General features: G+C 37.5%; 1 protein-coding gene across 3 annotated transcripts in view; it reads left to right on the top strand.

The window, feature by feature from the left end:
- The window catches only part of ifnlr1 (interferon lambda receptor 1), a 16,660-nt gene extending 6,839 nt beyond the window's left edge, over positions 1–9,821 (top strand). For 2 of the 3 annotated variants that reach the window (XM_053611928.1, XM_053611927.1), the window contains 5 exons: positions 2,712–2,875; positions 3,073–3,263; positions 4,319–4,460; positions 4,912–5,039; positions 6,765–9,821. In XM_053611928.1, coding sequence (XP_053467903.1) covers positions 2,712–2,875; positions 3,073–3,263; positions 4,319–4,460; positions 4,912–5,039; positions 6,765–7,703 — 1,564 coding nt within the window. In that variant the 3' untranslated portion in view covers positions 7,704–9,821. The remainder of the gene's footprint in view (positions 1–2,711; positions 2,876–3,072; positions 3,264–4,318; positions 4,461–4,911; positions 5,040–6,764) is intronic. The other variant, XM_053611929.1, reaches the window with a different exon arrangement.
- Positions 9,822–14,615: the final 4,794 nt, after the last annotated feature.

Genomic DNA, 14,615 nt, shown 5'->3' with positions numbered 1-14,615 from the left:
TAAGGACAAGAAAACTAAGTAAAATATCATATCTAACCTGATCCTCCCTATCTAGCCAAAAATAGGAGAAAACACTAATCATTCCAAAATACATGACAGTCAACGTCTGCAAAAAATACTTCTAAAAAGGTTCAGTCTAGAAACTTCTGAAGCTATTCGGCGTGCCCCTCTGGGGAAACCATTGAAGGTTCCACATTAAACTCTGCAACAGTGTGTCTTCCTATCAGAGAGTTTCCACCATAACAACCTTTTTGAATCTGAAAACCTTTAAATATCCCAAAATTCTAATAGTACAAAAGTCACTGCATTTATCTAGTATCTGCTAAGAACAAAATGTCTGATAATTAACGTCAGACAAAAGCAAACTGTCTCATTTGCGCTAGTCAAAAGCGAGAATGTGAAGCACCGAGACAAAACAAAACATGTTAGTTGCTTATCCCAACAACTTCTACCCAAGAGTCTTTAGTAGCGGGTCTGGTTATCTAATACAAAGCAGAACCTGGCAAGAACTCCATGCTGAGATGTACAGCTCCACAGTCAAGCTTCATGCCAGGCCACAGATTAACGAGTCTTGGGAAGGACTTGTTGAATGGAGATGGGAGGAGATGGGAAAATACCACATACGGAAACTTCATGACTAGTGAAGTAAGATTGCCGTTTACATAAAGTTATTATGAAGAAGGTGGCGCTTGAGACATGTTCGTTCTCCCAAACTTCAATGGGGACAGTCTTGCAGAGCAAGAAGCCAGGCTTTTAAGTTGAGGGTGTGCTCTTGCAAAACAATGCTAAAAATCGGCTAACCATTCCTAGCATCTGAATATTCTTTGACTAATCTTCATGGATGGGTTTGGTGCTTCCATAACTAAATGTTGAATCACCATTCAGGTGTATTGCAGTAAATTGTAATGTAGTGACTGATCAAGTGTTTACCTCGTGCTACCTTAGAGACTGTTGCTATTCTGGATTGTAAGTCCATCTATCCAATCTTTTCCAGCTGTGATCATGACTCATGACTTCATGACTTCATGACCTTCTCTTTGAGTACATTTCCCTCCCAGCTTGTACTTTGGCTTCTTTTATCTGGAGACATCCACCTAGCTTAGAAATCTCCACGTGACTGCCTACATTCACATATCCTTGCTTAATTATTTCTTGCTTCACAGTCGGAAAACTAGCCGAGAAAATTTCAACCAAAATCCTTCAGTTTGTCAATGAAGGTAGTCACTCTAATTGTGCACTTAAGTGATTCGCCTTTGTTCGGCTTTACCGAATGCTTTCCGTGGTCTTGCGTTTGATTTTTTTGGAGGGAGAGTGCAGCTTGTGAAAGAAGTCGCATGGGCTTTTGTGGTATCCTTCCATCATTTTCTTCCTATTCAAGGAAATACTTTCCAAAGAGCTTTATTTGGCAATTAAAATAATGGTGAAGAAGGTTGGCTTTAAAACCCAAAGAATTGACTGGAGTGAAAAAACAGTCTGCAGTTAGAATTCCAATGGCGTGCAGTCTTCCATTGTTCTGGTGCTCTCTGAGAACTTTTACTGGCAGTGTGGTTTGAGTTTTGATGGGGTTCAGGGGGCTGAGGAACTTCCCCAACAAAGGCTTTTCTTATATCTTCTATACAGAAGATTCGGTGCCTAATCCAACATTAACGTGGAGCGACACGTGCTTAGCGTTCCGTACACCACGGTCTCGTTGCCTCATTTATCAGACGCTAATGGCTTGTTATTCCTTCTCAGATTTCAGTTTCCTTGTGTTCCAAACCACCTGACTGACCTCATTAAATAATAATCAGCCTTTCACAAGCAACTAAGAACAATCACTACAGTCAGGTCAATGGTTCCATGATGCAGTTTGGGACCTTTGGGGCTTTTGCAATTTGGTCTGTCCTTTTTCTTCCAAAACAAGTGATCTGTTTAGAGTGTAACTTAATCTCCAAAGCTCTTTATCCACACAACACAGGAAGAATTCAGTGTGTAAGGATATATTTTTGATATCTAACACCGATATAGTGATATGCAGACGTGTGGTGCATTCCCACGTTATCTTTCAGATCACTCTGTTTTTGGTTTAACCAAAGACACAGTTACACAATCTACAGAAAGGGTCTGTTTCTCAAGAGTTACCAGCTAGGTCTTAGCAGTGAAGATTTTGAAAACGTATAACACAGTGCTGTGGAATTCTCTATGCTACTTGGTCAGAAGGTTTCGATTTATTTTCCACATTATTGCTGTTGTAATAACAGCTAAGTAACAGCGAGATGTATGGCAGACACTTCACGTAAATCGATTACAAAATTTATATTTGTTAATATGCTGACATTTTCTGTTGGGAGATGTTTTTGGATGGAGTCTTTGTAATAGTCAGAGGTAAAGCTGGACATTTTAAGTTTGCTGCCAATGAGGAAAAAAATGAGAGACTGATGTGGGTACCAACTGTTAATAGCCGTATTGTGGTCAGTCTAATATATTAACTGTAACTAGACATGTGAAAATCTCTATATATACAAAATCACCCATATACCCAAATATTTGAGCCTTTAAGACAGTAAATTTAGTCACTGGTCATAGTCAGGCAACTACATCAGCCAAGCAGTCCAACATATGGACTCAATGACATGCCCGTATTTCCATATTTAAAATCAGAGACACATGTTTATGTGAACCTGGTAAAAATATCATTGTCATCACTGATGTAATGATACTGTTCCTTATAGATATGGGGAGCAACTCAAGCTGATGACTGGATGCCACAATATCTCTGAACGTTCCTGTGATCTCAGCTCTGCGATGATGGACATTCGTTTGAAATATTACGTCAAGGTCATGGTTGATGAGTTATGCATCGGTGAATTCAGGAACTTCATTCCTTCAGAACAAAGTAAGACCCTTGAGATAAAAAAATTAATTATATGTTCACTGTGGAATTTTGTGGATTTTATATGATCTGTGCGTTAAGATTTTGTATTACTTAAAGGGTTGTATATAAAACAGGAAGGAACTCTCTGTAGATTATCTCTGTAGATTATGGGATCTCATGACACTAATTTCTTTTCCATTCTTTCTCTTTCTTGTCAGCTTCTCTGGAAGCTCCAAGGCTGTCCGGGATAACGACCGGGTCCTCCTTCACCATAACACTCACCACTCCCATGGGGCCTCAGAAGCACACAATTAGGGAGATCAGCTGTTGGGAAAGGTGCCAGGATTCTGGGGAATCGCCTGTTAACTATATTGTCACTCTCACACACCCAGAGTCTGAAGCTGGAAAGGTAATATCTAGTTGCGTGTTAGCATAATAGAATGTAGTGAATATACGTAGCTTTGTATATTTCATTTTTAGTCTTGGTGAGAAGAACACCTTTGTAGTACAGTACTGTAGGGAACCATAGATATACTGTACATATTAAATACTGTAGCTGAGGACATCATTCTATAAACATTGACTTCAGGCCAACTACCTGCCATACTGTTTCTTCCTTTCCACATTCCACATAACAACTCATTGTTTCAAGATATTATGTTGTTAAAAGTATTGTCTGAGAAACAACATATAGAATAAGAATTATAACCTAATATTCAATAAATCAGTCTTCTCGATAGATTCTGGGGTGTTAAATAATGAGACAAAATGTCAAAAACAATGAGATAACTTGAAATAATGAGCTATTAAGTCGAAATAAATACATGTTACATTTATATAATGTAATCTTTGACATCTATAGATGTTAAGTCGAAAAACGATATTAAGACAAGATATTTATTTGAGTTTTATTTTAATTGAATGGTAAAATATTAAATGTTTGGTCTAGCATTGCTGAATATTATTATTCAAAATTATTACCTAAGTTACCCAAGTAAGCTACGGTATTCTCTGATAATCTTAGCTAGATATGACAGCTTGCTAGGTTATTGTTTTTCTTTATATATATTGAAGTTTGGGTAAACAATTAAAGCTACTCATTTGTATAAAAAACCAAGTCACTGTTGAAGCCAACATATAGTATATACAGCTGCATTAGTAACTAGACGTCATGGTATGTTATGAACTTAAGTAAAACGTGTTCTCATAAGTGCTTGCTTCAGTAGTGCATCCTCTGACTTTATATAGTGTGTAACTATGATTATTCCCTTACTTTATCTTAAAGATTAAATATATTAGTGTATACATTTAGAGAGCATTGCTATCATTGCTAGCCATGGTACTGCTAAGTCTTATGCTTTGCTAATTCTTGTAAAACAAATTAGCATTTCTGACTGAACTATTGTCTTAAATACATAAAGTTGAACATATTTTATTATCAATTATCACCTCTCTCTTTTACAGGTGTTTCAGAACACATCTGGCATGATTACACTGAGTCATTTAGACAAGAACACGCAGTATTGTGGCGTCGCATTGTATGAGTTCACTCATCCCGGAGTAAAACGGCAGAGTGAAAACACCACCTTCTGTGTGACTTTGCCAGGTGAGAACAGGAGTGGTTGTTTATTTTCTGTTCACTATGGAAAGGTTTCATGTGAACACCTCAGAAACCAGTAAGATTAGAACTGCCCTCATATCACACCTTTATATTATTCACATTACTCACGTATAGGTGATGATGTACAAAATATCAGCTTTAATTCAAGGGCAATATGCTGTATAAAGAATCATATACAAGGTGTTCAGATACTTCAATGCTGCACTGTAAGCTCACCAGCTGGGAAAAGAAAAAAAATTTTCACATGCTGTACTTTTTGTTTATCTAGAAAGTTATCAGGAATTCATAAACCATCTCATGCTTACCGATGATTAACCTTTCATATCATATCACTTTTGTGCTTGTCTTAAAATCTGAACTTTTCTTAAAAATAATAATAATAATAATAATAATAATAATAATAATAATAATAATAATAATAATAAATTCTCTCCAGCTGCAGACAAGCCTTGGATTCCTGTAATCGCCGTGTCTGTGTTAGTGGCCTTTTTCCTCCTGATCACCATGTCGGTGATTTTGTGCCAGCAGCACGTCAAAAGGAAGGGGAACCTGCCCAAGGCGCTGGTAAGGCACTCTCTTTCAGGAAATTGTACTAGTAAAATTCCATTGGTAAGTATACCTGGAACAAGCTCTACCACAATGTTCCTGGCAGTGACAAGCTGTAAGATTATGTATATGTGTGTGTGTGTGTGTGTGTGTGTGTGTGTGTGTGTAGGGAGAGGTTACAGAGGAATGTGCTTTGCTCACACAAACACACACACACCTTTGTTACATGTAGTGTTTGGCCTGCAGCCAATTTTTGTGATCTGCGATTTCATGAATGGTGGATGCTTTTTTACTGATTCGATTCTCTTCTAGTTTTTTTATTATTATTATTTTCACTTTACACTATTAAAGCGATAGTTCGGTGATATTTTTTTCTACCCCCAATCAAATCTCTATACACTGCATGTGTCCTGCATGTGCTATTAGCACAACAACAACAAAAAAATATATAAATATATCAAATCTGACTTACTTCCTGCAGTGAGAAAAGAATGGAAAGCCTGGAATGTCCAAGAACAGTTGAGTTCAGTCAATAAAAGTTTCAAATATCCAGACTCAGACTCACAGTAGTGTAATCAAGGGTGAGAGGCATGGGAGAAATTCTTACCAAAGCTGTTCACATCACAAGTCAATATAGTAAAAAGTAGTTTGGGTTATTTATGCTTTTTTTTTTTAAAAAAAAAAAAAAAGGTTTTCAGGTTTCCTGTGAGCTACATTGACTATGGGTCGTATTCAGAATTGCAGATTTAAGTCAAAGGACACATCAGTATTTACACAGACAAAGTTTCTTGTATTCAGAGTCATCTTACGCAGGTGCTTAAATTGATTTTCTGAGATTATTAAAATGACCTCACACCTCCACATTCAAGATAGTGTCTTTTAATAGCGTCTAGGCCGCCACCTTATATACAAGAACTTGGCCAAAACTTAAAGTCCCCATGAAATCAAAATTGAAGTTTTGTGGCTTTTAGTATGAATATGTTAGCCTTAAGGTTATCTATAAGCTAGTGCGCTCCAAGCAATTTTAATGACATCATTCTGCACTTCAGCTTCTCATCAGATCTTCTGTCCAATAAAATGCTCTCTAGAGTCTGGTGTCCTGCCCCTAACATTGTAAAAATCAATTTGCCGAACTTGCCGTTGCCTTCGGCTGTTTGAACGCGCATGTTTTCCAACTGTAAGTTGGTTAAGAAGGAAATGGCTGGAACAGGTGAAGAAGGTGGAGACAAAACCTCCACAAGTGAATCTAATGCATCGTTATTGCTAGGGCTCGCGTCCATGGTACTAACTGTCAAGTACGGCTTAGCCCAGGCCGTGCAGTAAGCTAAACGCTATTGGCTATTTAAAAATGGAGGTGTGAGGTCAAACTTACTTTTCCAGCCTTTTGTTGCCCCGTCCCAACTTTTTTTTAGACGTGTTGCGTCCATCAAATTCAAAATGACCTTTTTTTTTCCTTAAAATGGTACATTTACTCAGTTCAAACATTTGATATGTTTTCCATGTTCTATTGTGAATAACTTATGGGTTTATGAGATTTGCAAATCTTTCTATTCTGCTTTTATCGACATTTTACACCGCGTCCCAAGTTTTTTGGAATTGGGGTTGTGTATTATACTATACTATATTGTATACTATAATCAAGAGATGTTGCGGAAACAATAAAACAGTTGTCTAGTATTAAATTTTGGTTGTTATATTGGACTAAACAGCAAATTTATACCTCTTTTCTTTTCTTCTATGTAGCAGAACATGTTGATGCAACCCACTCCAAATTTCAACCCAGATCCTAAAGTGGAAATAAACGCTGTGAAGGTATACACTGAATCTCCATGGAATACCACCAAATCTGAACTAACCTTACCTAAAGTCCTGAAGGAGACAAAAACTGTGAACATTGAAGGTTACGCCCCCCAGGACTACCAGGAAAAAGACTGGCACTGTCATTCTTACACTAATGACCAAGCCGTGCCAGCTAGTAACCAGAGCGCTGAATCCTGCACCAGTTATAGCATGGTGGTGGTTGGGATGGAACCCCAGAATCGAGAAGAGTTGTCCAGTTGTGCTAACGACAGTGGGTTAGGAGGGTCCATCAGCCCTGGATTGTCCTCTTGCACAGATGATGATCTATTCCAGATCTTACCTAACGCAGAACCAGAAGAAGACCTGGGCATGATAGAGCCAGACTCCACCAGTGAGCTTTTGGTGCTGCCAGTGTCACGTGGTACCAACGGGAAATTACAGTTCTCCATAGCATTTCATCCTGTGGATTCAAATGTAAACCATAGCTCAGAGATCATGCCTCTTGTCCCAAAGTCAACAACAGTTGGAGAGAGGACTCTTTTGCTGACAGATCTTGTCTCCATGGGTGACTCAGACTGGACAGACAATGAATTAAGTTCTGATCACAGGAACAACTACCTACCAAACAGGGTCCCTCAGATCTGCTCAGAGTTACCCTCTAGTGAAACTATTTCCAAAGTCCTGTTATCTGACTCTACATCAAACTACAGAGAAAACTGGGTACCAGGAATCCTACCAGATCTCCTACCAAATGACACGACCTGCATCGTGAGTGACAATAAGCTAAATGAATTGGCTGAACCAGAAGAGGATGTAGATGAATCACCATCAGAACTTGAAGCAATCTTTTTAGGTGGATGGATGGTACACGTCCAAGGATAGTATCTTTTTTCTTAAGCATTGGCTCTGGCTCTTAGTGCTGTCTTAAAGAGAATTATTTAGCCATCCACAATCATGCTGTTAATGAAGAATGAAAACCGCTCACATTATATTTAAAATGCATAACCAGGCTTTTGGTCTGATACAAGTAGCAGATGTTAGATAGGGATCGGACTTCAAGTAGGACGAAGGAGACTGAAACAGCTCTCGAGTGCTTGCTAATGAGCAGAGAGCATTACCCATATGTCTCGTGGCCTTTGTAGTGGCACTCACAGCTAAGTCTGTAGGATTACAGCATCACACCATTTGGTGTTTAAGATGCTGCAGCGCTTGTACCGCACATCTCAGCTCCAGTTCATTAGCCAACTGTTCATTAGCTAAAGTTGAAGCAGGTGTGTTAAACTTTAGTAACACTTAGCTGTGTGGTGAAGTAACACTCGTGTGGAATGTAATGGAACAATTGAAACTGGTTTACTTTTTTTTGCACCAAATACTTTGTTTAAGTTTTGCAGTTTGACTGAAATGCACTATATGGCCAAATGTATGGGGACACCTAGCCATCATGCCCATATGTGCTTGCCGAACATCTCCCTTTTGCTCCTACAACCGCCTCCATTCTTCTGGGAAGGCTTTCTGCCCATTCAGCCACAAACCCATTAGTGAGGTCAAGCACAGATGTGGGGCAATTAAGCTTTGTACATAGTCGGCATTCCAATTCATCCTGTAGGAGTTCAGTGAGGTTGAGGTCAAGGCTCTGTGCAGGCCACTCGAGTTCTTCCACTTCCAACCTCGGCAAACCATGTCTTCATTTTGTGCACAGCAGCACTGTTTTGCTGGAAAAGGGTTTGGGGCACCTTAGCTCAAGGAGATCTTAGTGCTGCAGCATACAAAGGCATTCTAGACAATTGTATGCTTTGTGGCAATAGTTTGGGGAAGGCCCACATATGGGTGTGATTGTCTGGTGTTCACATACTTTCAGCCAATTAGTGTAGCTCAGGTAGCAGCCAACCATCTAGCCAACATAAGTTATCTACCTAACTAGGAAGATATTATGAGAATGTCTTTTTTAGCTGTTTGTTTATTTCCTGCTTTACAGTCACTGACTGTAAATTGGCCTTGTTTCCTGGCGAAACAATGGCCAAAGCTCACCAGGGGAAGGTGAGATCATTGGTGTATGAGAATGGAATGAGCATACAATAAAAAGAGACGATGTTGTAGTGACGACATACTAATTAGACAATATGTTGGATAGTAAATAGTTAATACATAAATTGTACACATTATTTGAAAGTTTACTGTGTCATTTGGAGGTGCATGTCTGTGGCATTACAAATTACCTATATTATCTCATACGACTGTCATAAGTAAGTTTGTTGAGAATGTCCGAGAGGTTATGCTTAGAAATGCTTAGGAATCCTGATTGTAGTCACATGTCTGTTGATTTTTCACTAAAGACTTGCAAAGATCCAGCCATTATCAAGAGTTATTGTTTAAAATTGTTAGCTCTCTGACTAGAAACATGATTAACTTATCAAGAAGTTTTTAAAGTCAGTGTTTTAGAAGTCCCCTAAAAAAATGTTCTACCAGTCGCTGTAAGCTTCCCTTACTTACTGTATACCTCATAGCTGCAGTGTAAAACTAAAGACGAATGTCAAACACTACATTTATTGCATGATGTACAGTAGTCATAATTTTGTAAAGCTCTTTTTTTTTCTAGCTGAAGTACTGTTTTAAGCATCATTGAAGAAGCATTTCTAATCGATTTAATTTTTATGTTGTCAATAAGAGCGTCTACATGTGAAGTGGGAAAATAAAACATGACTGATTGACTCATTTACTGTGTGTATTTGATTCACCTGTAACTTTGTGTTTTGTTGTATCAGTGTTCAGCAACGTTTTACATGTGACCTGTTGTATATACAGTTACCTTTGTTAAACTTTGTCTTTGGAATAATAATTGAAATATTATTGTCATGTGTTGTGAATTCGCATCTCAGACAAAGCAGCTAGAGTTTCTCAGTTTCTGGGTGTGGATGATCGTTTGGGAGTTTGTTTTTGTTGTTGAGTGCAACTTCAACTGCACTAATCTGAATCTAAACATAATAAAGTGGAGAAACAGCGTTATCCTATCATGTGTTTCATTTTTACAGTGTATGTTTCACTGGTTTGCTCTCCTAGTCAAATATGTAGCTCTGTACAAACAAGGCAAAGGTCTGACTCATCTACTCTCTGGTTAGTTACGATTTTAACGTCACAATCAAAGTACTTTATAACCTGAGCAGCCATCTGAAGTTTGCTGACTATGTGACAGCTGCATGCTCAGATATATTATGGTATATCAGATATATTATATATATTATTAAACTTCTTTATATCTTAACAATTTTCTAATTTGGACCCTAGCCAAAAAAAAAATTCGGACCCTAAACTAGCTAGTTACAGCTAGTTAACATGCAAAAAATAACATTGAGTATGCTATTTACATTTAAAAGTTGTTTTATTGTTTGTTTGTTTTTTTTAATCAACACTGAATCTTTAATGACAGTACAAAAAGGCTATGACACATTTTCAGGAAAAAAAAAAAGTATTTTTACAATGAAAATGCAAAAAAACAAATTATTGTTCAACCAAACAAAAAAGTATTAATGTAACTGGTAACTAGTTATCGATGTAATATGAACTGACTTAAAACTTCTTTTAGCTAGTTGAGTACTTACTTCTAAATATCAACTACATCCTCAGTAGTGAGAGTGAGAAAACAGACAACAAATCTAAGTGCAATTAATGGGTCAGTTCAGGGCAGTTTTTTTTTTTTTTTTTTTTTTGATGATACGTAAAGAATTAAAAGTTGAATTTTGCTTAAAAATGTACCTGCATCACTTTAAGTTTTATTTCTTTGTTGGTTGTGATCGTTGCTATAGTTCAGAAAGAATTATAGGTTATTGATGGTATATTCACGGACCACCTGAGAGGTGAACATCCTTAAAGTCAACATGCTACTGTTGTCATAGCTAATACTAACGAGTTAGCAACTTAATATGTGCTAGTCTGACACTTCTTACTCTAAATACTAGCTGGCTACTAATTTGTTTCATTTCAGTTCCATTAACAAATGGATGTCAGGTTAATTAGGCTTCATTTATTATCATTGTTTTAGTGTTTTGTGTCTGTTTCTTCTCCTCTGCTTTTTTCTTTGACTTTTTCATTTTCTATTGAGTTTTTCTACCATAGATAGGTGTAACAAACTTCACAGACGGGCAAGGACGAGGCGAGAACCAGCTGAACATAAACGTAATATTTAATAATAATATATGAAACTCAAAACATAACACGACACACAAACGAAACACAAAGTGCACGTGTGTCTCTCTTTCTCCTTTATCTCTCTCTCTTCCAATGATTAGCCAAATAAGTGCCAGGTGTGCATCCTCAGAACCTGGCTTCTCCCGCCTCCTCCTCCTCCTCCTCCTCCTCCTGGTCACAATAGGGTTAGGGTTAGGGTTAGGGTTAACCCTGAACACTTCATGATCATCACTTTCTCACGATCTTCTAATTAGTTATCTAATTTAGTAACTTCAATTACAGTTTCTATTCTTTTTGTTTGCTCCACAAGTGTATACTTTTTTTATATACACAGAAAATGTTTAGATTTAGTTATCTCTTTTTTTGCCCTATTAGAAATGGGTGCCAGCTTGTTCAAAGGTTCAAGGGTTCTCTGGTTAGCACAACAGTTTTTCCTGCTAATGCTATCTCTGGTACGAAACACCTGATGTGATTTCTCAGGGAGTTTTTCCTTGCCATCGTCGCCTCTGGCTTGCTCATTGGGGATACATTTATAGATTTACATTTGACATCCGGAATTTATATATTCCTGTAAAGCTGCTTTGTGACAAATAAAATTTAATTGAACTGTATCTATACTCATTGACCATCATAGATATTGGTCATATGTTCAAGGGGTAGTTATAGAGAGAGTCTGAGATAGAGATTTGGAGAGCTCTTTTACACCGGCGTCTACAAATATTAAAATGGACATCAGTTGAGGTCGTTCACTCATCTATCACACAATGTCTCTATAGACACATTCTATTCTCAAACTTTCTCATGAATACATCTCCCTGTTCCTTTTGACCCTTTGTACCTTTACCCACCACTGAAAAACATCAAAAAGCAAAGAAATGATTTCACCATGATGCCTCTAGGTTCCTTAGATTACCTTTCTCACCCAGAGCTTTTGTAATCAATAAAATTGGCACAGCTCCAGGAGAACCATGTTGCTCCAGCAATCATAAAGCAATAAGCATCTACTGGGTACAAATATCACACATGAAACATTTGCACTTTGCTCTGTGGCACAGAACGTACAAGCTGTGGTATGGCTACAGTTCATTTAGTATACGCTTTATGAGTCATTTCTTCTTAGTTGATTCATGAGTCACAAGTATAATCATTTATATAACATTGACTTATAATTCAGTTTTATCATTTTAATTCATAATTCATTTGCATACTCTAGCCATAGTTTATGCTTTCTTTAAATGGCTAGCTGATGAATCATTTATGTAAAATTGATTCATAATTCATTTGTATAGTGTTGATTCATACATTCATTTCTAGTGCACCACCTGCACTAAAACTGTTTATTTTTGCATGCATAAAATATGCTTGTTTACCATGCTCGGTAGTCTTACAGCATAAAATCACTGTGTCATTATGCTACAGTGATTAGTGTTTGACTCATACAGAGTACTATCAAGCGTCTTAAGAAGGTGTCAACAAATCCTGTACAGCTGAAATACTATACAAAAAAGTTTCGAGAAATGAAATGTTTATAAAGCCAAATACAAAAAATACTGTAAAGAAAGGAAAACTGTCCAATCTAAATTACACTGATTTTTGGTGTGACACGCCCATACTCTTTGGTACATTGTAATGCAATTGTATAAGAAAAATGACTGATGTGTTGTTTCAAGAATCTTTAAAAAAAAAAAAGAAAGAAAGAAAGAAAGAAATGTTGCTTATTTGGCAATTGCACTTGCTTCTGTAGCACTTCCTTCTGTAGCACTTGCTTCTGTCCTGAATATCTTTGGTGATGTTTTTATCTGAAAAATAGTCTAGTACTTAATATTTTTCCTAATTTGATAGTATACAAAAATTATATGCACTGATCAGCTATAACATTAAAACCACCTGCTTAATATTGTGCACGTCCCCCTTGTGCCACCAAAACATCTCTGACCCGTCGAGGCACGGACTACACAAGACCTCTGAAGGTGTGCTATGGTATCTGGCACCAAGACGTTAGCAGCAGATCTTTTAAGTCCTATAAGTTACGAGGTGGGGCCTCCATGGATGTCCCACAGACGCTCGATCGGATTGAGATCTGAGGAATTTGAAGGCCGGGTCAACACCTTGAACTCTTTGTCATGTTCCTCAAACCGTTCCTGAACAATTTTTTACATTGTGGCAGGGCGCATTATCCTGCTGAAAGAGGCGATTACCATTAGGGAATACCGTTCCCATGAAGGGCCCATTGTTCCTGCTTCCAAAACTTCGACTTCAAGAACTGACTGTTCACTTGCTGCCTAATATATCCCACCCCTTGACAGTTGCCACTGTAACAAGATATTCAAAGGTATTCACGTCACCTGTCAATGATTTAAATGTTATGGCTGTCAGTGTACACTGTATATATCCTTCTACATGAATGACAAGGATGTGCATAATGTTTTTCACTGGAAACGTATTCGCTCTCATATGGTGCATATAACATTGCGATTTTCAGCTCCAGCTTCAACTTCTAACAGCTCCAGGGATTTCAAACAGAGATCTGCACTGGTGAGAAGAAAATTATTTCTTGCACCCATAGAAATCTGCCTTGAAAGAAGCGAAATCCTTTGAAGCAATTAGATGCCTATCAAAGGGGGTTTGAGGAACTGGGGTGAAATAAACGGGGGAACAGATCAGTTTGTGTAGCTCGTGAAGCTCTTCATCATTTACTACAATTTCGCCTTCTTTTTTTTCAATCTTGGCAGTTGTTATTGTTTTTCCTCACAGGCATAATTCAGTTCAAAAAATGCTAAATAAAAATTCCTTCACAGAAAACTTCACAATATCAACAATTACACTGTGCACTACATAGTGCTTATGTGGAGCATTCGCCATGATCTGTTACCATAGAAGCAATAACGTAATAGAACCAGGACATTAATACAAACCTGTGAATAACTTTGCAGCAGAACTACTGTCAGAGCTGCTGTTAATTAATTACTCAACACCTTCTGCCCAATCAGAAATGAGAATTCAACAGCAATATGATATAATCATTGCTAACAGGTTTTATGGTTTAGGTTTCATGCAAGAACTTGGCTCATGGCTCAATTGTCTTCACCGTTGCAAGCTTGTAAAACGACTCATACAGATACACTGGCAGTAAAGGAAAATCACTCTATGAGCAAATGCAGAAGCAGTAAAGTGTGGAAATTTCCATAAGTACAGTGAGGAGCGTTTAACACTTAGTGCATAAATGTATGAAGTGCATTGATGTATAAAAAGTGCATTGATGGTTATATTACTACAAAACCGATATTCCACAATGAAAGAACATGCTAAAATGTTGCCACTTATTGCATTTACAGTAAGGTTTCATTGAACATTATTAAAAAACTAAAAACCAATGGCTACTACAGGAAATTAATTAAGGCTGAAGGGGTTCAGGTAATTAAATATCATGCCAAACCTTGCAATAATTTGCCCTCAGCTCTTTTCTAGGGTCATAAAAGTACATAAAAGCAACTTGATCATCAATCATACATTTTTCTGATGAACAAAAACACATTTAATTAGAGCAATCACATGCAATTAATTCCTGCCTGCCTGTGGAATGGCTGTAATTGGTGTGTAGAGGGTGTATCT

Source organism: Ictalurus furcatus, chromosome 23, assembly GCF_023375685.1.
Source record: "Ictalurus furcatus strain D&B chromosome 23, Billie_1.0, whole genome shotgun sequence".
Taxonomy (NCBI): domain Eukaryota; kingdom Metazoa; phylum Chordata; class Actinopteri; order Siluriformes; family Ictaluridae; genus Ictalurus; species Ictalurus furcatus.
The sequence above is the reverse complement of the archived record's forward strand: the minus strand, read 5'-3'. Positions and strand labels throughout refer to the sequence as shown.